This window comes from Lissotriton helveticus, chromosome 9 (assembly GCF_964261635.1).
Source record: "Lissotriton helveticus chromosome 9, aLisHel1.1, whole genome shotgun sequence".
In the NCBI taxonomy this organism is placed as follows: Eukaryota; Metazoa; Chordata; class Amphibia; order Caudata; family Salamandridae; genus Lissotriton; species Lissotriton helveticus.
Genome location: NC_136070.1, coordinates 121,355,536 through 121,382,103, shown reverse-complemented (window position 1 = coordinate 121,382,103; position 26,568 = coordinate 121,355,536). Strand labels below are relative to the sequence as shown.

The 26,568-nt window shown below is 49.1% G+C and overlaps 1 protein-coding gene across 2 annotated transcripts in view; it reads right to left on the bottom strand.

Moving 5' to 3' along the window:
- The window catches only part of PLEKHH1 (pleckstrin homology, MyTH4 and FERM domain containing H1), a 375,057-nt gene that overhangs the window by 77,035 nt on the left and 271,454 nt on the right, over positions 1-26,568 (bottom strand). For both annotated transcript variants that reach the window (XM_078659588.1, XM_078659589.1), the window contains exon 21: positions 19,373-19,550. In XM_078659588.1, the coding sequence (XP_078515714.1) occupies positions 19,373-19,550 (178 nt within the window). The remainder of the gene's footprint in view (positions 1-19,372; positions 19,551-26,568) is intronic.

Below are 26,568 nucleotides of genomic sequence, written 5' to 3'. Positions count from 1 at the left end.
GTGTTATCTGATTAGGTCATAACGCTTGCCATCTAATTAGACAAGCGATATTCCTCCAGCCCCTGATAAGGCATACGGAGTTCTCAAAACAAATCAAACCTATGACAACCTGGGAAAAACCCTGCGGCCATTGTTTTGATTTCACCGAGAACTTCAGCAAAAGAATGTGCTAACGACCAGGTCGTATGACATCCTTATTGACGTATCTATGTCCATCCTTACGTCAATCTCGGCACCTTAAAGGTATAAATATTACCGATATTGCCCTATGCAAACACACGCGGTGGTGACGAGATCGGAGCAGCCAGACTTGCCGAAGCTCAGAGCAGAGCAGACCCCGCTGGCGCAGCCCTGCCTTCCTGACGCGCTGAGAACGAGACGCTGCTTTCTCCTGCCGAGAAATCCAGCTCCGGCGCTTCCGGGTAGCCCTCGCAGGCAGCCTGGAATATCGAGACCAGAGACGAGAGATACCATCCCTCATTCATCCTAGACTCCAGGTACAGAACTGAATAACCCCTTGCAGAGAATTCTTGAGTCAGTCACTTGGCAAAACAAACTTAACTTAAACTGCTACTTTCTATTCCCGCCCACGTATTAGGCTTAGGTCAGGTACATCTGGGGTAGGCGTAGTTAGAAACACCAGTTGAGTACGATTAGTCAAATGTATATGTGTATGTATCTATTTTATCCATTTTAACCCATCATATGGCTTAGAAACCATATCAATGTTTTTACAGTATTATTTTATACTTCTGCTTTTAATGTATGCACTTTACTTAACCATAAGTATTGCAATAATATCGATCCATTTCTCTTGTATGAGAAAAGAGACTGATCAATAAATACCATCTTTTATTGAACACGCCCGTCTCTTCCTTTTCTCTACAATCTGGTGAGACTAAGAATGCACGTACTGACTGAGTAAAATAAGTCGTCTTTTGTTTTCACACGACTCTAGAGATACACTCTTGATTAGGGGAGAGCAAAGTTGTCATGTTCTATGGTTGTCAGAAACTAAATCCCTTCTTGTCTATCCAGGGAGGTTCAACTCCTCCTTGCCTATTCGAGAAAGTTTCTAGTGAACTCTGAGCTAGCTGGCAAACCCAAAACTTTAAGTCTAATATCGACAATAGAAGACCTAGTTAACGTCTGGTCTAGGCCTATACTATTGAAGGTATTATTCCAATGCGCAGAGCCTATTGGGATAATAGGAACTACACTACAATCTTTTCCACTTAGCGGCATAACACGCTCTGGTAGTGGGTCTTCTAGCTTCTTTAATTATGTTCATACAGTCTGGTGGCAGGTTTAAGTAACCAAACTCCAAGGCTTCAGGAGCCAGATCGCCAAATTCAGTTGGCTTGGTTCTGGGTGTCTTATTTCTCCATGGTTCTGTGTTAACAGGGAGGGCGTGAGCTTTAACTTTTGATGTCGAACCAGTGAGAGATCTAGTAGTGTGGTGAACCACGGCTGACGTGCCCATGTGGGAGCTACTAGTATTAGCTTGAGAGACTGTTGTCGGAGTTTGCGCACTACTAGTGGAATGAGTGGGAGAGGCGGAAAAGCATACGCAAATCTGCCTGACCAGTTCATTCCCTTCAGACCGTGGGTGTGGAAACCTGGCGGCGAAGGTTGGGCATTTTGCATTTTTGTGGGTGGCAAACAGATCTATCTGTGGATGCCCCCAAATTTGGAAAAATGGTTGAAGAACTTGTGGATGTATTTCCCATTTGTGAATCTGTGGTGCCCGTCGACTCAACAGATCTGCTATCTGATTGTGAATTCCTGGAAGGTGTTCTACTGTCAGGTGTATGTTTTGAGGAATGGCCCATCTCCAAATGTTCTGCGCGAGTTGGGAAAGTTGTAGAGAGTGCGTCCCCCCCTGTTTTTGCATATAGTACATGGCTGTCATATTGTCCTGGCCGGATTAAGACAGCTTTGTTTTGTACTTGCACTTGAAACGTTTTGAGTGCTAGGAAGATTGCTAGCAGCTCTAGATGGTTGATATGGAACATTTTTTGTTGGTTGTTCCATTAGCCTTGTGTGGTATAGTGTAAGAGATGGGCTCCCCATCCTGTGAGGGATGCGTCTGTTGTGAGCACTATCTGTGGAACAAGCTCTAGGAACGGCAGTCCTCTTGTCAAGTTTTTGATGTTCCACCATTGCAGAGAGCGATATGTACGGTCGTCTACCAACACCAGGTCTGTGAGCTGACCTTGAGCCTGATTCCACTGTCGTGCTAGACATTCTTGTAATGGGCGCATTTGCAGTCTTGCATGTGGAACTATGAAGATGCAAGACGCCGTCATGCCTATAAGTCTCATGAACACTCTGGCTTGGAGAGACTGCTGGTGTTGGAAAAATGGAGACTAAGGTCTGAATGCTCTGTATCCTGACTGGACTGGGATACGCTAGAGCTGTAGATGTGTTTATGGTAGCTCCTAGATACTGATGAACGTGCGAAGGCTCTAGGTGCGACTTGGTGTAGTTTATGGTAAAACCTAAGTCGTGCAATGTTTGAATTGTTTGCTTTGTGTGTTGGACACATTGACTGAATGATTTTGCTTTTATGAGCCAATCGTCGAGGTAAGGGAAGACATGTATCTGTTGTCTTCTGAGATGTGCTGCTACTACTAAGCACTTTGTGGTGCTGTTGTGACCCCGAATGGAAGGACTTTGAATTGATAGTGCTGCCCTTGTATGACAAACCTTAAATACTTCCTGTGAGCAGGATGTATAGGAATGTGAAAGTAGGCGTCCTTTAGGTCTAGTGTTGAATGAAAATCGCCTTGTTGTAGTAGTGGGAGTACTTGTTGCAAAGTGATCATGTGAAAATGATCTGATTGTATGTAATGGTTGAGGGGCCTGAGGTCGAGAATTAGCCGTAGTGTCCCGTCCTTCTTGGGGATTAGAAAGTACAGGGGGGAGTAAACCCCTGTTCCCTGTTCTTCTAAAGGAACTAATTGAATAGCATCCTTTTGTAGAAGTGCTAGAACTTCCTGTTGAAGCAGTCATATGGTCTGTAGACAGTGGACGCTGCTTGGGTGGTATTTTTTTGGGGGGGGGGGGGTGGGGGGGGGTTGCTGTGAGTTCTAGGCAGTAGCCATGTTGGATAATTTGTCTCACCCACCTGTCTGTTGTGATGGAATTCCAGACAAGTAGGAACTGTGATAATCTGCCCCCGACAGGAGTGGAATGCTGTAGGGGAGGCAGAGGGAAGTCACTGTTTGGGAGTGGAAGAGGAGTGGTTGTTGTTGTTACCTCTACCTCTTCCCTTATTATTATTGCCTCTGTATCCTCCTCTAAAGTAGCCTTTGTTAGAGGAGGTCTGGGTGTGCGTTTTGAAAGATGTCGTATCTGCGCCGGTTTGCTTAGAGCCTCCTCTATAAAAGGAGCAGCGAAAACAACTTCTAGTCTGTGTGGATTGTAATGCACCCATAGACTTAGCTGTGTCTGTGTCTTTTTTCATTTTTTCCAGTGTAGTGTCTACTTCCGGCCCAAACAATTGGTTTTGATTGAAGGGCTGGTTCTAGATGGTAGTCTGAACCTCCGTCTTAAACCCTGAAATGCGTAACCACGCATGTCGTCTGAGCAGAACACTAGTATTGACTCCTCTGGATGCTGTGTCAGCTACATCTAGTGCACATTTAATTGAGGCATTCGATATTAATTTTCCTTCTTGTATGACCTCTGTTGCCTGATCTTTGTATTGATCTGGGAGGTGCTCAAGCAGTTTTTCTAATTGATCGTAGTGAGCCCTGTCATAGCGCGAGAGCAGGGCTTGTGTATTTGCTATACGCCATATATTTGTAGCCTGCGCAGCAATCCGTTTCCCTGACGCATCAATAACTTTGGATTCCTTGTCAGGTGGGGGCGTGTCACCAGAAGTCTGGGAATTAGCCCTTTTCCGTGCATTGGACACTACTAAAGAGTCTAGTGGCAGATGTCCCTTAATAAAGACTGGATCAGATGGTGCTGGTCTATATTTCGTTTCTATTCTTGGATTTAACACTCTACAACGTATCGGGTCTTTAAATACTTCTGGAGCATGTTTAGTGACTCCTTTGATCATGGGTAGTATTTGCGTAGACCTTTGTGACTGCTCAAATGTATTAAGTAAAAAATCCTCATCAATAGCATCAGAGTGCATTGAAACCCCGTGGTAAAGGGTAGCTCTATTTAAGAGATGATTAAACCCAATACTATCTTCTGGAGGGGAAGGTTTTGTTGGGTAGGACTAAGGATCAGGAATGTCAGGCACATTGTGTGGTGGGCAGTCATATAAATCGTCATCTCTAGGATATGTATCTGCATTGATATCTTCATCTACAGGGTATGCATTTGGCTCTTGTATGTCATTCCCTCCACCTAGATCATACTCCTCATCAGTGTGGTGTGATGATGCAGGAGATTGAACAGGAGAAACTGCAGGTGAAATGTAAGGAGGGATAGGAGAGGAAGAAGGTGAAGGAGAGGAAGGGTGCATTGGAGAAGTTGCACAATGAATATGCTACTTACCAGTATGCATCTGTTCTTGGCATGTAGGGCTGCTAACATTCATATCTTAGCATTAGATCGCCGCCTAGTGTTGGGTCCGGATGATCGCACATTGTTGTCCTGGAAGAGTCTTCGAAGTATCCTGAGATAGGTGGCTCCTCCCCTGGACTACAGTGCGCATGGGCATCGGCTCCATCCCCAGATTGTTTTTCGCCATTGTGGCAGAAGATGGAGTGAAAAGTGTAAAGGATGTCCATGCTAATGATTGAATACAATAGTATATCTGCAGCTGCGACAGGCACCGGGGAGGAGGGTGGGCGATATGAATGTTAGCAGCCCTACATGCCAAGAACAGATGCATACTGGTAAGTAGCATATTCAGTTCGAGGCATGTGGGCTGCTAAATTCATATCTTAGCATAGAATACATAGCAGTCCCTCCATCAGCGGCGGTTGCCTGTGCCAGCTGCAGAAACCTGAAAAAGTGTTTTGAGAACAGCCTGTCCTACAGCAGCTTGCTGCTTGGAATGCACATCAACACAGTAGTGTTTTGTAAAGGTATGTGGTGTAACCCACGTGGCTGCTCTGCAAATGTCCTCTAAAGGAATATTCCCCAGGAAAGCCATGGATGCCCCCAATTTGCGCGTGGAGTGCGCCCTTGGGGGTATTGTTAAAGTGCGCTTGGCCTTTTGATAACAGATTTGGATGCACTTAACAATCCACCTGGCTATTCCTGCCTTGGAAATAGGGTTGCCTTTGTGTTGTGGTGCGAAGGCAACAAAAAGTTGTTTTGTCTTTCTAAAGGGTTGTGTCCTGTCTATGTAGTACATCAGCGCCCTCCGTACATCTAAGGTATGGAGCATTCTTTCCGCCACTGTTTGTGGGTTTTGAAAGAATGCAGGCAAGTCAATAGTTTGGTTGAGATGGAACTGTGACACCACCTTCGGAAGGAATTTGGGGTTAGTGCGTAGCACTACCCTATTTGGATGAATCTGAATGAATGGCTCTTGGATTGTGAGCGCTTGTAGCTCACTAACCCTCCTCAGTGACGTAATAGCTATTAGGAAAGCTACTTTCCACGTTAGGAACTGGAGTTCACACGAGTGCAGTGGCTCGAAAGGTGGTCCCATCAGTCTGGTGAGTACCACATTGAGGTTCCACACCGGAGCTGGCGGTGTTCTTGGGGGAATGACTCGTTTCAGACCTTCAAGGAAGGCCTTAATGGCAGGCACTCTGAAGACAGAGAGATGTTGCCTGTTCTGAAGATAAGCTGCTATGGCGGACAGATGTATCCGAATGGAAGTATAGGCTAGATTGCACTTGTACAGATGTAGCAGATAGCAAATGATGTTAGGGATAGACGCATCTAGCGGGTTGATGTCATTGGCTGTACAGTAAATGACAAAACGCTTCCATTTCGCAGCATAGCATGCTCTGGTGGTAGGTTTCCTCGCCTCTTTAATGATGTTCATGCATTCTGGAGGCAGGTTAAGGTATCCAAACTCTAGGACTTCAGGAGCCAGATCGCCAGGTTGAGCTGTTGCGGATCTGGATGCTGAATTTCTCCATGGTTCTGCGTCAAAAGTCTGGGCGTGAGGCGCAGTCTTTGATGCGGCACCACCGAGAGTTCGAGGAACGTGGTGTACCACGCTTGGCGCGCCCACGTTGGAGCAACCAGGATGAGAGTCATCGCGTGCTGCCTTAGCTTTCTTGCCACCAGCGGTATCAGAGGGGCTGGTGGAAAAGCGTACGCAAATTTGCCTGACCAGTTCATCCATATCGCATTCCCTTGCGACTGTGGGTGAGGGAACCTGGCGGCAAAGTGTTGGCATTTTGCGTTTTCGTTTGTGGCAAACAGGTCTATCTCCGGATGACCCCACTGCTGGAAGTACGGGTGGAGTACTGATGGATGTAGCTCCCACTCGTGCATTTGATGGCTGAATCTGCTGAGCAGATCCGCCATCTGATTGTCCTTGCCCGGGAGGTGTTCTGCCATGAGGAAAATGTTCCTCTGAATGGCCCACTTCCACATGCTCTGAGCCAGATGAGACAGCTGTGGCGAGTGGGTGCCTCCCTGCTTTTGAATGTAGTACATCGCGGTCATGTTGTCCGTCCGGACTAACACTACCTTGTTGCACAGATGTACAATGAAGGACTTGATTGCCATGAAGATTGCCATCAGTTCCAGATAGTTGATGTGCATCTTCTGTTGCTGCGTCGTCCATAGTCCCTGCACTGTGTAAGTGAGCAGATGAGCTCCCCAGCCCTGGAGAGATGCGTCCGTCGTCAGGATAATCTGTGGCACTGGCTCCTGGAACAGTCGGCCCTTGCAAAGGTTGTGTGGAGTCCACCAATGCAGAGAGTCGTATGCCCGACTGGTAACCAACACTAGGTCTGTCAAATTCCCCTGAGCCTGTGTCCACTGATTTGCTAAGCACTCCTGGAGCGGGCGCATATGTAACCGTGCGTGAGGGACTATGAAGATGCAGGAGGCCATCATGCCTATCAACTGCATGAACACTCTCGCTGGAAGCGAGTGTCGTGGTCTGAACTTCTGGATTAGAGACTGCATGCTGTCTATCCTGACTTGGTTTGGTTGAGCCATGGCCGTCAGGGTATTGATCGTCGCACCTAGAAACTGCCGGACATGTGCCGGCTGAAGATGCGACTTTGGGTAGTTCAACGAGAATCCCAGATTGTGTAGGAGGTGAATGGTGGTCGACATGTCTGCAGCGCACTGTTGTTCCGACTTGGCTTGAACGAGCCAGTCGTCCAGGTAGGGGTAGACATGGATGTTCTGCCTCCTGAGGTGCGCTGCCACTGTCGCCAGACACTTGGTAAACACCCTTGGGGCTGTGGTGACTCCGAAGGGCAGGACCTTGAATTGGTAATGCTTTCCTTGGATAGTGAACCTGAGGTATTTCCTGTGGGACGGGTGTAGTGGAATGTGGAAATAAGCATCCTTGAGATCCAAGGTTGCTAAGAAGTCCCCTTGGTTTAACAAGGGGAGAATCTGTTGCAGTGTAAGCATATGGAAATGTTCTGACAGTATGTACAGGTTGAGGGGACGTAGATCTAGAATGGGTCTGAGAGATCCGTCCTTCTTTGGAATAAGGAAGTACAGGGAGTATACCCCCGTGCCTTCCTCTCCCACTGGCACGAGCTCGATTGCGCCTTTTTGCAGCATTGCCACTACTTCCTGCTGCAATAAGTGCAAGTGCTCTGCGGACATAGGCCTTTGCCTTGGCGGGATGTTGGGTGGAGTGGATTTCAACTCTAGGCAATAACCATACTGGATTAGTTGTCGCACCCACCTGTCTGTGGTGATGTTTCTCCAGACGGGCAGGAACTGCTGCAGTCTCCCCCCGACAGGTGTTAAGTGGTCGGGGGGCAGTGACAGAGAGTCACTGTTTGCTAGGGGTAGAGGAGCGGGAGTTGTTGTTTCCTCTGCCGCGCCCTCTGTTGCTGTTATTTCTGTAACCTCCCTTGTTCTGTTTCGTGAACGAGGATTGTGCTCCACCCCTTGAGAATTGAGATTGTTGACCCATTTGTCCTCTGGTGACTCCACGTGCACCTGAGCGACGAAAATTATTGCCACGAAACTGTTGTGATTGCAGGGCCCCCATGGACTTAGCAGTTTCTGTGTCCTTCTTTATCTTTTCGAGGGTGGTGTCAACATCTGGACCAAACAGTCTATCAGGATTGACTGGCTGATTAAGTATTGTTGTCTGAATATCGGGTTTAAACCCAGATATGCGGAGCCAAGCTTGTCGTCTCAGCATGACGCTAGTGTTGATAGCCCTAGCTGCTGTGTCTGCGGCGTCAAGTGCACACTTGATGGCTGCGTTGGAGATCAGTTTACCTTCCTCTATAAGCAGTTTGGTGCCCTCTTGAAACTGTGGAGGCAGGTGTTGTACTATTTGCTCTAGGGTGTCGTAATGCGCCCTATCGTAACGTGCTAAGAGTGCTTGTGTATTTGAAATACGCCAAAAGTTGGCAGCCTGTGCCGCCACTCTCTTGCCCCCTGCCTCCAGCACTTTGGACTCCTTGTCAGGGGGAGGAGCTTCACCCGTTGTCTGGGAGTTGGCCCGTTTTCTGGCATTTGCGACCACAAGAGAGTCCAGAGGCAACTGTCCCCGAATGTATGCAGGGTCTGCAGGTGCTGGCCTGTACTTCTTTTCGATACGTGGATTGACCACTCTCGCCCTGGTAGGTTCTTTAAAGATGTCAGCTGCATGCTTGAGGACTCCCTTGAGCATAGGCAGCGTTTTCACAGTTCTTTCAGAGACTGAAAAAGTGTGAAAGAGAAAGTCCTCTTCTACTGGGTCAGCATGCATGTCTACATCATGATTAGCAGCTGCCCTCTCGATGAGTGCATGAAAACCTGCAGAATCCTCTGTTGGGGATGCACGTGCACTGAAAGGCTGTGGGTCTTGCCCCACACCTTGGGTGCCTTGGTCACCAATGTCACCATATGCATCTGTATGTGCATCTGGTTCATTTACTGGGAAGGTGTATTGGTCCTCCTCATCATAACCCTCACCATCAGAATGTTCTGGTGAGGGAGTAGGGCTTCTTCTTGGAGGAGGCTGGATAGGCTCTATGAGGTTAGAAGCGTCCAGAGGAACTCTTTTCTTCTTTAGTGGGATAACATAGGAGTCTAGAGGCTCTGATGTGATCCTTCTTTTGTATATTGTCAATTTGCCTGTGTTGGCGTCGATGAAGTGCTCAGAATCGTCCTCTGATTCGAGTTCTCGACTTGAAGGTACCCCTGCCGTAGAAGAATCCGCCTTCTTTGGCGTCGATTTTGTAGAAAAAGCCTTCGGAGCCTCTTTCGGCGGCAGAAGGAAGAGAAGCTTGCTTTTAGGCTTGGCCGGAGCATCCTTTGGCGTCTGAGGCGACGGTAACGGAGCCGACGTAGCAGCGGCCTTTTCCCTGATTCTCTGCAGCGAAGCGGCGATGGGAGACGCTTCATCCACAGTGGCTTTTGGCGCTGACGAGGACGTCTTGACCTTCCCCTCGGATCCGACGTGATGGTGGCCCTTCTGAGGTTTGGACGCCGATGCCGTTGACGCCGACCCAGAGTCCTTGGATCGATGCGCAGACGTGCCAGCAGTCGATCCGTGCGCTTGAGTCGGTTCCGTATCCACTACGCTGCTGGCCTTGGCGTGCTTAGACGGTGTCGCAGCGGTTGATCCGTGCCGACCACCCTTTTTAGAGGATCCCTCCTCCTGCGCCGATTTCGTTCCAGCGGAATCGACCGACTTCTTCGCCTTCTGCGGACCGGAGCCCGACGGAGCCGATGCGGCAGTGGGTGCAGTAGGTTTCTGTGGGCCGGCCGCCATTTTAGGGACGCTCGAGTCCATAAGTTTCGGTTTCGTTTTCGGGTCGGCCATTTTAGGTGTAGTCGACACCGCAGGTTTCGGTTTCGATCCGGCTTGCCCAGCAAGTACGTCCGTGGCCGGGCCTGATGGCGGGGCCGTGGCTTGCGGCACTGGGTCTTGGGTAAGGCCACTTGACCCGATCTTGATCTTCGAAACCTTCGGGGCATAGCTCGTCCCCAGAGCTATCCGTCGCGGCCCCATAAATCTCTTCGACGTCCCCTACCTCGTCGACGTATTGAAGGTCTTGACCCGCGACTCCGTCGTCGTCCACCGGATCCGCCTCGACCTCCGTTTCGGGTGGGGAGATTTGGAGATGATGACCCTGTTCATCTTCTTCTTGGTCGCCGAAGATGTTTTCTGGATCCGGGGCCGCTTGTCTGGCCTCCAGGCGCACCGCGCGCCGGAGCTTGAGAGTCTTTTTGGACCGGAATTGAGCGCAAGCCTTGCACTTGCCGTCGTCATGGTCCGGTGAAAGGCATTTGTTACAGACCGGGTGGAGGTCTATATGTGGGTACTTGGACCCACAGAGCGGACAGTACTTAAACGGACTCCGCTCCATGCTGGAAAGTTGTAGTCGTGTCGCGATGAGAAGGCCTCGATGTCCGAAGAGTGTAGACTCCGTTGAATCCGACTTCAAGAGTTGGAAGAACCCGAGACCGTGCGCGAACAATACCGACGCTAGAAAATACAAGGCCTTTTGGCCTGAAAAAGTTAGTTTTTCTCGGTTCCGACAAAGAGAAGTCGGGACCGCATCCGAACCCAATGGCGGAAAAAAACAATCTGGGGATGGAGCCGATGCCCATGCGCACTGTAGTCCAGGGGAGGAGCCACCTATCTCAGGATACTTCGAAGACTCTTCCAGGACAACAATGTGCGATCATCCGGACCCAACACTAGGCGGCGATCTAATGCTAAGATATGAATTTAGCAGCCCACATGCCTCGAACTCTTTCTTTTTGGCGGGAACCACAGGTAGAAGTGGTGTGTCTGCTGGTCTCTTCTTGTAAGGAATAGCTTCCACATGTCCAGTTTTTGGGTTGATATGGACTCTCTTTTGTTTAGGATCTGGTCTAAACAGTTCTTCTTCCTCTCCAACCTTCTTCGGCGTTGATTTTTTCGGTGCCAATAGGGGTTGTTTTGTGTTTTTTGCTGTAGGAGGCGTTACCGAGTCCCGTGGCAAATTTTTCGGTGCCGAAGGTGGTTTTGGCTTGGTAGGCTTGTTAGAGGGTTTAGGTGTCTCTAAATCAGGCCTTGGAGTCTTTGGTACAGTTTTCGGCTTCGGCACCGGTGCATCTTTTGGGTTGGGTGCCGAAGGATCTTTGTCTTTGGGCACCGAAAGGCGTTTTGGCTTCAGTGTCGATGGACGAGGTGGAATTGGCACGTGTGGTTTTGTCGGTGCCGAGGCACCGAAAGGTGTAGTTTTCCTCGGAGCCGAGCCCGAAGGTGGGGCGTTTGAGGGAATATTTCGGTCTCGACTGGGCCCCATAGGCGGAGTGCTGACCGTTGCCTTTGGCTTGGGTAGTGTCTGTTGTGCAGGGGCAGGAGTACTCACGGGTTGACGAGATTGGATCGAGTCATCTGAGTCCTCTGCCTCTGATATGATCTGGAGATCAGGCGAGTCTTCCTCGGCGGCGAGTGGAGCCTCGTCCTCGGAGATGTCCTCGCCCTCAGAGAGGTCTTCTTCGATGATCTCCTCCTCGAAGATGGCCTCCGGTGCTGGGGCCGTTCTCCTCATCTCATGGCGACGTGCCCTCCGATCCCGAATGGTCTTCTTCGATCGGAAGGATGCACAAGCTGTGCAGGTCGACTTGTCGTGTTCCGGCGATAGACAGAGGTTGCAGACCTCGTGATGGTCGCTATGAGGGAATTTTGCTCGACATACCGGGCATCTCTTGAATGGAGTTCTGTCCATGAGGCGTAGGCCGTACGGCGCCGATAGGCCCAACGGCCCGCGTCGACGCACCGGAATGTAGCTGATGATGTCGAAAAGTCTATTTGATGTCGATAATGTTTGTATAAAGTTATTACGCTTCGAAGTTGCTGAAAAAGTCTTTTCTAGCCAGAGCGGAAAACTTTCATCCGAACCCAGTGGCAGAAAAAAACAATCTGAGGATGGAGTCGATGTCCATGCGCAGTATTGTCCAAGGGTGGAGTCAACCTATCTCGTGACTACAAAGACTTCTTCCAAGAAGACAACAACCTGCAATCATCCGAGCCCAACACCAGGTGGCGATCTATTGCAAAAGTGTACGATCTGCAGCTCATATGCCTCGAACAGAAGTTTCCTCCTATGTCTTTTAGTGTATGTCACGATGGCTGCCAAGTGGAGCTTGAGTGACACATAGGTGAGGTTATCAACTAGAAGGTAAGTAAGGTATCAAATGACAGCAATCTCTGTGTCCTACTGTTCATCGACCCTTCCCTATTGCACCAGTACAAATACCTGTCCAAACTGCTATGTTGCATTTTCTTTCTGCTGGCCTTTTGACCTCCCTTAGGATCTCTGCTTCTCTGAGGGAGACCCAGGTGTCGAAATTTAAGTCCTGAGGAACCACGCCGCTAGTTTGAGGCTGTCTGCCTCCGGGGGGCAGACCTGTCTCTACTGCACTGTCAGCAGGACCTGTGAACATGGTCATGTCATTACTGCCCCCATGAGATCTCCGCTAGGTCGGTTTGAGTATCACGTCTGTCTTGCCCGTTGTGATGCTATTAAAATTAGCAACATGGGTAATTGTTTGCAGGTGTTTATCATCAATGGTATCAAGGGTACTGCTGGAAAATAATATGCAAATTTCCCTTATCAGTCTATTGATAGGACATTCCACCTTGACAGGTAGTGTGGGGTACTTCGATGTGAAGCCCTGACATTTTGCATTTCATGGTGTTGCCAACAGGTCTATGCCGGGCATGCTAAATCTTCAAAACACTCCTTGGCGTACCCAATCTTTCAGGTTCCTTTCATGCAAGGCACTTCCTTGTTTTCTTAGCCTGTCTGCCTCTACGCTTTGTACTCCTGGCAGGTGTAACTGCCACCAGCCCTATGTGTCTTGGAATGGCCCATTTCCAGATGTTCTAGGTCAGTTGAAAAGTACATATTATCTTGCTCGTTGAGGTAAAACATGGTAGTTGTGTTGTCTGTATTTGGACTGTTTAGTGATGTTTTTCATGTTCCACCACTGTATGCCTTTCTCCACAGTCTGTATGACAACAATTAGGTTCCTCCAACTCCCTGTAGCCTGTGACCATTAGCTCAGCAACCACTCCTGGATGGGGCGCATGTGTAATCTGGCATGTGGACTAACAGTGCAGAGGATGTCATCATGCCCATCAGTTTCATTACAGTCCTCATTGTCAGATATTGCTATCTCTGGTAAGGGCTACCTTTCTCTCTCAATGCCAGGGCTCTCTTGAACAATGAGAATGTGTTTGCTTTCTTTGAGTTTAGTGTTGCATCCAAGAACACCTTGTCCTGTTCTGGGAATGGGGATGATTTCTCCAGACTTATAGAGTGCATTAGTCCGTGGAGTGTTTAAATCACTATTTAAATATTTTTTTACTGCCATTGTTTTTGTAAGTTTACCTTTATTAGCCAATTGCCCAGCTGTGGCTATGTGTGGATTCCCCTTTTCCATTAGTATGCCACTACTGCTCCACCCCATCTCCCCCCGCGGCACACATGATGGTGCAGGTGAGAACGGATTCTGGCCTCCAGTGCAGTGACGATTAACAGCATGGAGAGTCTGACTTGTGAGTACAGTGCCTGACTCCTTTGAGACCTCCTTTCACCTCTGGGCCTGCTGCTACCCGCTGCTAAGGTGACAACTGCTTTGCGCCACTGAGAATTTTGACCTTACCTCCACCTCGAGGTCCTGCCCAGAGTTTCCCACCAGCTGGGAGTTTCCTAATATACCCACTGGGATATTTATAGACCCAGAGGCACCCCCATAAACGTGTCTACTCTCCCTCTTCCCTCTCAGTGCGCTTCTTTCGCTGTGCGCATGGAGCTGGGCAGTGGATGGTACTCTTGACACTGGTCCTTCCTACTTTCAGTGACTGCTGCATCCCACCCCAGCTGGTGCCCCACTAATAGTACCTACAGGGTCGATCTGGGTCTGGCCTTGGCCTTCTGAACACGAGGTGCCCCCCCTCTGACATAACTATTATATGCCCACCGTGGATGCTGTGCCTGCCTTTACAACCTACACAGTGTACTTAGTAAGCTGGACAACATGGGCCGGGGGGATTCTAAACAGCGCAAACTCACCTTTGACCGCACCAAGGTGGCCAGAAGGTCTGACTTCCTGTCAAATGTGGAGGATGGTCTTGGTGTAACTCAGGCCGGTGACCCACAGTGGGTACTTCGGCTATTATGGCCGAGTGTGGGGTTCTGCGCAATCGATGCCAGCTGAGCTTTGGTACTCGCCTGGATGCTGTGGAGGAGCGTGTCTAGGGTCTGAAGGATGGCTCAGTTTCACTTAGCAAGCTGTTGGAGAAGACGGAGCAGCTCCTAAAGGCGGTGGCTATAAAAAATGAAGATCTCGAGGCGTGATCACGCAGGAATAACGTTGTGGAACTTGCAGAATCAACAGAAAAGGGACACCCCAAACTTTTTGTGGAATGACTGATCACAGAACTGTTTGGTGACTAGCACTTTACATCTAAGTTTGTGGTAGAGAGCCCACAGATCATTGGGTCCTCGTCCACCACTGGGAGCTCCCCCACGCTCAATTATTGCACGCTTGTTTAATTACAGTGACCGTAACACTGTGCTGCATTTAGCCTGGGAGCTGGATCCTCTACAATACCAGGGTGTTGTTTGTTTTGTTATCTTTTTGGGTATTATTGGCATTTCCTAGGTCTTTGGGGCCTGGTGTGGTTGGGGAGAGTGTTTTGGTGATTTACATAGGTATTGTTTATTGCTTTTTTTTGTATCCTTAGCTAGTTGGTCGAGACCGCCCTTGCTGTAAGCACACAACTCATCATCTATGACTGATCCTCACATAACGATACCTAGAGCTTAGGGACTGGCTGGGGAAGTTCACGTTTAAGACGTGGAATATCCATGACCTTAACAATCCCTGTAAGGGCAAACAGGTATTGTAATATCTCACTAGACCTGGTGTAAGCATCACTTTCTTGCAAGAAACCAACCTCCCTCACCAATCCTCCCCTGTGTTTGCAGCTTGCGGGGGACCCCACAGTTATTTTGCAAGTTATAGTATGTACTCCTGTGGAGTATGTATGTATACTTATCAGTAAAAATCTTCCCTTTCATCACTATGCCACAGTTGCTGACAAAAACTGCCACTATGTCCTTGTGGCCAGCACATTGGTGGGGCATCTGCTCCTTCTGCTGAACGCCCATGCCTCCAACGTAGACAATCCTCCTTTTCAGGACTTGACCACCTTTCTGGGGCTATTTGATGCCAATGTTGTATTGCTAGGTGGGGATCTTAATCTGATTCTTGACCCCTTGCTAGACACCACCAGCGCTTACACCCGTGTTAAGCCACATGCATTGCACGTCCTTACATCACCAACACATACACTCTTCAAGATAAATGACGTCTTCGCCATGCTACTATGCCTGGATACACACCTGGCACATATTCAAGGCGGCTGCTCCGTGTCTCAAAGATGTGCAGCTCCTACTATGCACATTATCAAATCGTGCCCCGATTACATTGGTTCTTGACATCCCAATGGAGGGGGGTTGGAAAGGTGGGGGTGCTTCCCTGGTGCTGCCCTACTGGTGACTGTTTTCAAATCTGAACTCACAACTTCATTCTCGAATATTTTGAGCTCCTCTTGGGTTCTGTTTGAAGCCGGGCCGCGTTATAAGATACCTTCAAGGCGTACATATAGGGAATCTGTATCTCTCACAAGCAGGGGTCCCACAGGGACATTCATAACAGTCGAACTCACCTACATTGACTGGGCCGACTCCCTACGCCCTGGGTCACTCCCACACAGGCACTCCAATTTTATTTGCTGAATTCAACGACTTAGCTTAAAGAGAGACTGCCTTTCTAGGTAAATTCTCTGCAGCCCACAGATATGGTGACAGCGAGCACCCTGGCCGCACTCAGTGGTCCGGCTCCTGCGTCCACACCGAGGCCCAGAATTTATTTCAGGACTCCACCGGGTCGACCGGGTTACCGCTAACGAGGACATGCTCTTGTACTATATATACAACTCTATACCTCATGGTGGGCTTCTGATGAAACCTCACAACGGACATACCTGGAGGAAATAGCTGTGATCCGGATTACCCAAGAACAACGCCTCAAGTGAGGAGATTGTTCAGGTAATTGATTCCCTTGATGGCTCCAAAGCCCCTGGCCTGGACGGCCTTAGAGGTACCTTTTACAAGGCATAAAAGAATCTCCTTGTCCCTCACTAGACATGTACGCTGATGCCCTTGACAAGGGGATCCTCCTGCCCTCACTTCGAGAAGCAGTGATTACCCTATTGGTCAAACCCAGTAAGGACCCTAACAGCTGCTCCTCTTATAGGCAGCTCTCATTACTTAATTTCAACAATAAAATCCTTGTAAGGAGGTTGCTAACAGGTTGTTCTTATTGATGGACCAGATCATCTCACCCATCCAAACGGGATTTTTCCCCTGTAGGTCTACCTTCCTCAACTTCGCACTCTGTTCTCGGTCCTCAACAGAGTTTCACCGGACATACTGGCCGCTGTTGCCCTTCTTGATGCGGAGAAGGCCACTGACTCTTTTTCTCCATGCAGTGTTGTGGAAGCTGAGATTCCTCGGTGGTTTTGTTTTCCCGAACAAGCTTCTGTCAGTAGCCTGCTTACAGGCGAGTGGCCCAATCTCCAGGCCCTTCGTTATAGGCAGAGGCACTAGGCATGGTTGAACCCTGTTGCCCCTCTTATTCATTATAGCCATAGGCCAACCTAGTGCGCCATCTACTAGAAAAACACAATCACGTGGTCTCCAATTGACACCTGGCCTGTTGCTTCGGTCTATGTATGTGGTCGATATATTGTTATTTATTTGAAATCCCTCGGACAACCTTGCACCATTGGTGCAAGAAACCATCAGATTTAGTTGTCGCTCTGGTTTGCATGCTGACTGCCCAAAATCAGAATTATTCTCTTGCAAGGAAGCCACTAAGCTCTCACCCTGTGAATACCTTCTGTGAAGACTCCACCAAATATTTGGGAATAACCCTACATAGGGAAAAGGACCAGGTGATCCATCTCAACTATGGTCCCGCCATGGACAGATCCACATTCGGACTGATCGAGGGATTTGGCTCTCGCTGTCCTTGGCGGGCTGGATTGCCATTATCAAAATGGTTCTTCTCCCTACTTTTTGTATTGGTTTTTTAACACGCCCATACCTTTGATGAATTCTTTTTTTTATGTTGCGCGGTCTACTCCTTAAATTGATTTGGGCTGGTTTCAGACCCCGGATCAACTGGGACACCCTCGTCCCACGCTACAATCAGGGAGGGTTTGCAGTCCCCGACTTCCAAACATTTTTCTTGGTAGCACAGAGCCAGTTTGCATATCATTGGTTTTACCCAGATGCTTGCATACCCTTTGCTAAACTAGAGTGTGATTTAGCGGAAGCAACCCCCCCACCCCCCGCCCCCGGTGTCTCTATTGCTGCAAGGTCTCAAACTAGAACCTTCAGACATTCAGACATTGTCTACCACGTGCTAGGCCTAGAGGAAACTCAAGCTTTCACTGATAAAGAATGGTCCTACTGCTGAGTTCAGACTAAACTGGTGTCCTCCAACAATCATCATAAATTTCTCCTCTTTCGGTCCGTGCCCAGATCATATACCATCCCCGCTGGCTTGTTCAAGATTGATCCATCAAGGTCCTCTTCATGACCCAAATGCAGATCCCGAGAGGCAGACTTCCCCTACCTGACGTGGACCTGTCCCCAATCAGAAACTCCCGGTCCGCCAAAGACCTCTTACTCCAACCTGCATGTTTCCGGAAAAAAAACCTTTCAATCAGGCTTTCTCTGGGGCCGCTCCAAGAATATGGAACTCTTTCCCGCCCGCCATCAGAAAAATCCCTTCTCTGTCTCGTTTCAAAAAGGAGGCCAAAACTTTCCTCATGGGTAAATTCCTCTCCTAAATGTTGCCTCCTACCAACATAGAGACTCCGACCAACTACTGACTAGCGCCCCCCATCTGACTATCGAGCTACCTCACCAAGAATCCTGGGGCCTTATCTTAAGTAATACTAAATGTAATCTGTACATATGTGTCCTCTATCCCTTATGTATCAAGCACCCCGCCCCCTCTTTATCTTTTGTACTTTGTGATTCCATGCCTACTGTACACTTCTATGATCCATGTAAAGCGCTCTGATACCCTAACGGGTCAAGTTTGCTCTCTATAAAACACAAAAATAAATAAATAATCTCTACTTTTTGGACGGACGTGTTGGACATCCTTTCACACATGATATCAACAAAACTCGAGCCGACCCCTTTGGTGGCACTTCTGGGGTATGTGGCTGACATCCCGAAGAGTGCCTGCAGATTTACTGATATAGCCCTGCTATTGGCGAGGAGAGAAATAGCGCTGCTTTAAGGCAGCTGGATCTGCCTCACTATTAAAGCATAGCTGCATAGTATGACATATTGAGTTGTGATAAGTGAGGTACATGCCACATTACAATCCCCCACTGCACGGCCGCAGGAAATTTGGCAACCTCTCCGTGACTACTTACTTTCTCTGGAACCTGACGCCCAAAGCCAAGACTCTAACCCACCCCTCATTGAACATTCTTCATATCCCACTAGCCATGACACTGTTTCATAGATTAGAGCTCTGCTATGTATGCTAATACAATCTGTGAGGGATGTGTTTTTTTATCTTTTTTTGTGCATATTAGCAGCTCTTACTGCTGCAGTCTCCTTTGTATGAAGCGGATGTACCACCCCCTGCTATGCAATATACAATATAGCGATTCGTATTGCCCTTGTTCACTTTGTTGCAAAAAATGATAAAATGTTGATTGATTGGTCTATGTGCTGTTTATAACTTACATCATGCATTAACATTATTCATATAAGAATACTATACAAATGTACATATGTGCTTAATGTCAGTCACCCCTTTCAATTCCAAAGTTCACTGTAAGGTAAATACAACACAAAACCTATGGTTCCCAGATGCACCGGAGTTTACCTGACAATGTTCTTACCCCTAAATCACCCCCAAACAAATGCAATTAATGCAAATCAAAAATGAAGACATTTAAAAACTCAATTACATTTATAAGCTAATGAGAAATACAAAATGTAAAATCTCTGATTTTAAATTACAACAAACAAATTTGCATTCTTGGAAGAATATACTATGCCTGTCTGTAGTCTATGTTGTTGTCAATAACAATAGTCAAAAGCTAGGGCCCGGCTCTTATGTCACTATGTGCAGTGACCACCAAATCATCTGAATCAGTGTATAAGTTTCAGAATATTTCTGCCTCTGATAGACTCACCTGGTAGGTCCCATTCATGAAGTGCACTGGTATGCTGAAAGGCAGAGAATGGTGGTATGGATGTCGGAGAAGAATTGACACAATCTCTAACCGAGAGGGCTTGGCTTCGCGATCCCCAGTCTGCAATGTGCGTTCCACTGATCGCTGACAGTAGATGGAATACTTGCCAATTTCACTTCTAATCAAAAGGCAATGTACAAAAGATAAGTTTCAAAAACTCACTTAGCTGACAGAATATGTGACACACTGACATTATAAAATGAAGGTACCAAAGCTAGTCGACCTATGTCTTCAGTAACAAATAAATTATGAGAGAAATGGTTCTCAAGATACTTGTTGACATTTGCATAAACTGTGAACATAAGCTCAACATGATCAGGCATGAAAAACAAATACTTGCTGACCAAATCTTAATGTTTTTGATGCTTTATTTTTGCCAACTCAGTGCACTGTCCCTAGTTCTTTCTGTAGGTAGTTTTCCTAGGCCCAGCTTCGCCAGTACCTTTCACCTCCTTGTGGCCCTGCGGTCTGGGTGTTCCCCCCACCCCCAAGGAAAGTGTCAAGAGCCTGGGAGTATGGTTAGACAAAAAGCTCTCCTACTCCACCCAGGCCACCAAGCTGTCCGCCACTTGTTTCGGCCTACTTAGAATCTTGAGGAAGGTCCTCCCACTTTTGCCTCTAGAGGCCAAAAAGGTGGCAGTACAAGGCCTCATCCAGTCCCGCTTGGACTCAAACAATGCTCTATACGTAGGGGCCCCTGAGATGACCCTCCGGAAGCTGCAGGTGGTACAAAATTGCGCTGCACGTACCCTACTCCAGATTCCACGAACCCAGTCAGCCAGACCTGGACTGAAAAGCCTGCACTGGTTGCCAGTGAGGCAAAGAGTGGCATTCAAGGCGCTGTGCATTGCGCATCGGGCCTTTTGGAAGACAGGATCAGCAATCAACAACAACCTTGTTATCCCCTACCACCCAAACAGGAACCTTCGGTCTACGGATGCTTTCCTGGCAGTTGTTCCTAGAGTGAAGAGAGCCAGGTCCGGGGGTAGGCTGTTCTCGCTGAACGCCGCCAAGCTTTGGAATGCCCTCCCCTTCTCTCTTCGGTCCACCCCTGATTTGCTTTCATTCCGGAAAAAGCTGAAAACAGTACTGTTCGCCAAACCCCTCTAGTCCTTATCTCCCTGCTCCGTCACTTCTCTGCTTTAACTCAGCGCTTGGACGCCCGTGGGCAGCAACCGCGCTTAACAAATCTTTTTTTCATTTCATTTCATTTTCATTAAATTAGGGGGGCATGAGGATCTATGTGACCAACTAAAAGGGGGTTTCTGATGCCCAGCTCTCCATTTCAAGAAGCGAAACCGATGTCAGGATTTTATGAAGCCTGACAGGGATGGAGAAGGGAAATCTAGAGGTAATATTTCTGGTCACTATGGAGGAGGGTGCACCCTCAAATATGGCAAGAAATGAAACCCCAATGCATTTCCCAATAGTCCACTACCTTTGCAAACTACACAGCAAATCAGCTTCCACGAGGCAAATCAGCAACATCCTTCTTGTGAGTTGCATGTGGATATTTAACGAATAGTTTTCTTACCTGTCGATGTAGTTTTGCAGCTTGAAGATCTTTCTGGATTCACTATGCTGTGCATTATTCCGTGGTCTTGTGATTGGGTCCGGATTCGTAGTCTTTTGTTTGTTTTTTATTTTTTTTGTAGCCCAGGTGGGCGTCGGCGTCACACCCCCTTGGGTGTATTTCCGGTGACGTCGGCATGCTTCCTGCGGAAGCTCCCACTCCTGGGCGCCATCTTCGGGTTCTTTTTTTCCGTGTTTCTTTCATTTCCGAAGTAATGGCAATGTTCTATTTAGATGATATTTTACCGCTTGTACTTTAAAAGTCCTTTTTTTTAACCACCTCTTCTCTCTCCAGCCTCATCTTTCTGGCGGAGGTGGGTGGGTTCGCTAGTGAATCCAGAAAGATCCTTAAGCTGCAAAACTACACCGACAGGTAAGAAAACTATTCGTTTTGCAGCGTGAATCTTTCTGGATTCACTATGCTGTGCATAGATTTTGTAGCGGTTTCTCATCTCTGTGGCGGCTGGGTGGAAGATGAGCGTTGGGTATTGAATATGTGCTGTAGCACCTTCTGTCCAACTTGAGCTTCCTTGTTCATTTGTATATCCACACAGTAGTGCTTCGTGAACGTGTGCACCGAAGCCCATGTTGCCGCCAGGCATATGTCTTGTATGGGTGTGTTAGCCAGGAAGGCTATTGTAGCGCCCTTCTTCCTAGTGGAGTGGGCACGTGTCCCCTCTGCCAGCTCTTGTCCTGCACGCTTGTGGCAGAGTTGAATTGTCTGTGCGATCCATCGTGCAATGGTCTTTTTGGTTACTGCTTTCCCCATGAAGCTGTTGGCGAATGACACAAAGAACTGTTTTGTTTTCCTGTGTCCCTTCGTCCTCTCAATGTAGTGCATGACAGCCCTTCTGGCGTCTAGAGTGTGCAGAGCTCGCTCTGCGCTAGTTGTTGGTTTTTGGAAAAAACTTGGTATCTGTATGGACTGGTTCATGTGAAATTTGGAAACCACCTTCGGCATGAAGTGTGGGTCAGTCCTCATCACAACTCTATCGTTGTGTATTTGTATGTAGGGTTCTTGTAGCGTCAGCGCTTGAAGCTCGCTTACTCTGCGTAAGGACGTTATTGCAACCAGGAAAGCTGTTTTCATAGTTAGCATCTTTAGGGAGGACTTGTGAAGTGGTTCAAAGGGCTCTTTCATGAGTTCCGTTAGGACTATGTTCAAGTTCCATGCGGGTGGCGGCACCCGCTTGGGTGGTGCGATCCTTTTCGCTCCTTCTAGGAATCTCTTCACCACCTGTGATGTGAAGAAACTCCTGCCAGTTTCTCCCCTTGTGTAGGCGACTATCGCTGCCAAGTGAACTCTTAAAGAGGATGAGCTAAGGTTCTTCTCCAGCAAGTGCGTCAGGTACTTTAGCACTGTGGAGTCCCTCTTCATTTTATTGTGAAGTCTTTCTTGTCTGCACCATATTGTGAATCTTTTCCATTTCGCAACGTAGCACTTCCGAGTGCTGGGCCTTCTTGCCTCCCGAAGGACCCGCAGGGTGCTTTCTGGCAGTCTCAAATGTGCGACTATGTCCTCAGGAGCCACGCTACTAGGCTCAGGCTCTCTGGTTCTGGATGTAGCACCTCTCCGTTCTGCATGGAGAGTAGGTCTTTCCTCCTGCTGAATCTGTGGGGTGCACACTGTCATCTCCATGATCTGCGAGTACCATGTCTGCCTCGCCCACTGTGGTGCGACCAGTATCAGTGTCATGTTGCTCGCTCTGCACTTGCTCAGCACTCTGTGCATCAGTGGTATCGGGGGAAAGGCGTAAGCAAATGTCCTTGACCAATCTATCCATAGGGCATTCCCCAGTGACCCCTCCTCGGGCTGCCTGGATGCGAAGTTTTGGCATTTTGCATTCTGGCGTGTGGCAAACAGGTCCACCGATGGTGTCCCCCATCTGTCGAACAGGCACCTTGTCTCCTGAGCATTGAGCTCCCACTCGTGGGATGCCGATGTCTGTCTGCTGAGCCAATCTGCTTGTATGTTGTCCTTCCCTGGTAGGTGTATGGCTAGCAGGTCTATCTTAAGAGGGATGGCCCATCTCCATATCTCCTGCGCCAGCGTTGAAAGTGGGGCTGACTGTGTGCCCCTCTGCTTGTTGATGTAGAACATCGCAGTGGTGTTGTCTGTTTGTATCAACACCTTGTGTTTGTACAGTCTTGTTTGAAAGGCTTTCAGTGCAAGGAAGATTGTCTTCAATTCTAGGTAATTGATGTGCTTTGCCGCATCTGTTGGTGTCCACAGTCCCCTCACCTTGAGCTCCTCCATGTGAGCGCCCCATCCCTTCAGGGATGCGTCTGTGGTGATGGTCACTGTTGGCGTTGGGGGCGTTAGAGGCTTTCCCCTTGTTATGTTCTCTATGGTCCACCATGCCATCTCCTTCTGCACTGCGTGCGTTACAACCACTAGATCCTACCAACTGCCTGTAGCTTGTGACCATTGCTCCTGTAGCCATTCTTGAATGGGTCTCATGTGGAGTCGTACATTTGGTACCAGGTGGATGCATGATGCCATCATGCCCATGATCTTGCTCGCAGTCCTCACTGTCCGAGCTTGTCCCTTCCAGTAGAGGCGAGTTTCCTTCACCAGTGCCCTCGCCCTCTTCTCGCTGGGGAACACCTTGCCCCGTAAGGTGTTGATCTGTGCTCCCAGGAAGATCTTCACTTGCTCCGGCTCCATTGATGATTTCTTCCAATGGATGGAGAACCCCAGGCTTATGAGCGTGCTCGTCACTGTATGTGCGCGCTGCTTGCATTTCTGGTATGAGTTTGCTTTCACCAGCCAGTCGTCCAGGTAAGGGTATACGTGTATTCCTTGCCTTCGTAGGTGCGCTGCGACTGCTGCGAGGCACTTTGTGAAAACTCTTGGTGCTGATTTTAGTCCGAAGGCCAGTGTCGTGAACTGGTAGTGGCTTTCTCCAATGGTGAACCTGAGCATGTGTTTGTGCTTTCTGTTCATTGGGATGTGCAGGTAGGCGTCTTTGAGGTCTATTGTGACCATGAAGTCCCCGATCTGCAATTGTGGGAGCACCTCTTGCAGGGAGGTCATTTTGAATTTTTGCGTTCTTATGAATTTGTTCAGGAACCGTAAGTCCAGAATGGGTCTCATTGTCTCGTCTACTTTTGGTACCAGGAAGTACGTTGAGTATATTCCTGTGTTTCTTTCCTTGAAGGGTACCCGTTCTATGGCCTGCTTCCGCAGGAGTTCCCTTGCCTCCTCCTGAAGACACTGCAGCTGCTTGCTTGCTAGTGGTTTTCTTTTTGGTTTTCTGCTTGTTGGCCTCCCCTCCAACTCTATGCAGTATCCGAATTGGATAATGTTGAGGATCCATTTGTCTGATGTGATTTCTCTCCATTCTTGGAGGTAAAATCTTAATCTTCCTCCCACTGGTGTCATGTGGTTGTAGGTGTCTAGTTTGTCCTGACCCCTCTGTACGTGCTGCCCCCTGGGATCTTTTCTGTGGGCGGGCACACGGAGTTTTTTTAAGTCACTTAGAGGCGGGCTGCTGTCCCCCTCTTCTATTCTGTCCCCGTCCATTTCTCCCTCGAAAGGACTGGCCTCTTGGTTGGTACTGCCAGGACTGCTTCTGCTGACCTTGCTGAGCCTGCGAGTCTGCCTGGTGCGTCTGTTGGAAAGCCTGGTGTGATGTACCTGGCTGGTTTCCACCTCTCCCGCCAGGCCTCCGTGACGGGGTGCCCCTTTTGTTGCCTCTGAACTGCAATGCTCCCATGGACCTTGCTGTTTCGTTATCTTTTTTCAGTTGACTGAGCTTTTCATCAACTGTTGTCCCGAAAAGCGTGTTGCCGTTGAACGGTGTGTTCAGGATGCTGTGTTGCACCTCCGGTTTGAAACCTGAGATCCTGAGCCAGGCGTGTCTCCTTTCCGTGACACCCATCATCATGAGCCTGCTGGCGGTGTCTGCCCCATCCAGGGCCGTCTTAAGGCAAGAATTTGCCGCGTTTTTCCCTTCTTCGACCAGTTTTTCTGCCTTCTGCCTGGCATCCTGGGGCAGGTCCTTCACCAACTGCCCCAGCCCCTCCATGATCTGGTACATGTGCCTGTTTATCAGGGCGTTGGAATTAGCCATGCGCCAGTGGGTCACGGCATTCCGTTCGATCCTTCTGCCCACCAGATCCATCCTTTTGCTCTCCTTATCCGGTGGTGGACCCGAGGTAGTGGGTACGTTAGCCCTCTTCCTTGCTGTGGCCGTGATAATGGAGTCTGCGGAGACCGTGCCCTGAATGTAGGCTGGGTCCTTTGAGGAATGTTTGTACTTCTTCTCTGTTCTGGGAGTTACTGCCTTGCATGTTGCGGGTTCCCTGAATGCTTCCTTCCCCTGAGCCAAGACGCTGTTGAGCATTGGAAGGAACTGGCTCCTTGTTTGTGTTGGGAGCAAAGTCTCTAGAAGAAAGTCTGCTTTCTGCTTCTCTTCGTCGAGCTTGAGCTTGAATGCTGCTGCGGCAGATTGTATCACCGAGTTGTAGGCCCCGATGTCGTCCGGCGGCGAGGGCCTCGAGGGGTATGTGTCGACCACCTCCTCCGGGCTGTCGGTGTCGACATCAATGTAATCTACCTCCTGTAGGTCAGAGGGTGCCGACTCTGCGTCCGTCCTGCTGTCCTCTTCCTCCCCATAGTTGTAACTATCGTAGGGATTGTCGGACTCTTCCTGGTCATCGACCACCTCGACGTCCTGGTCTTGTTCCTCGGCGACCTCGGCGATCTCTTCTTCCTCCTCGACCACCTCGACCACCGGTGGCTTGGTCTTGTGAGGGATCGTGAAGGCTTTCATCCTAGCGTCGAAATCTTTCTTACGCTGCATGTTGTTCTCCATTTCGGCCTCGAGGCGCCTTCTCTTCTTCTCCATCTCGGCCGCGTGTTCCGCGTCGGATGGATCGGCTGTTCTTTTCGGCAGTTGGCTCGGTGCCGTGCCTTTCGGTGTCGAAGTTTTCGACGTCGACGTCGAACCGGATTTTGGGTCTCTCGCCGTCGTCGTTAGTTTAGGGTCTTTCTCCCTCGGCGTCGATCGATCCTTTTCGTGGACGATTTTCGACGTTTTCTGCTGATCAGCAGCTCTCGGCGCCGGGGAGTCCTTCTCGGAGGATCCGCTGGGCCTGTGAGTAGTCGCGGACGCCGCCTTTTTTGGCGTCGGCGCTTTCGGGGTCTTCCCCTCGATTTTTCGAGACTCAGAGTCTCTCGGGTTCTTTGGGGCCGAAGAGTCTCCTACCTTATCAGAAGTCTTCGTGTAATCGGTCTCTACGACCGTGTAGCTGTCGTCTTCGGCGGCAGCGTTGTCTTCTTCCTCGGAGGACATCCCCAGCTCGTAGAGGGATGGCGTTGGGGCCTTCCCCTGCAGGGCGTCGTGTGCTACCCTCTGCCTCTCTCTCACACGAAGGGTCTTCGGGGCGAAGGCGGAGCAGGCGCTGCAGTCCCCGCTTTCGTGATTCACCGGTAGGCAAAGGTTGCATACCGGGTGCTAGTCCTTCTGCGCGTACTTGTGGTGGCAGTTACGGCAGAACTTGAACGGCGTGTTGTCCATCCTCGAGCGTCCAGGGCTTCCCTGGTCGCGTGTTCGTCG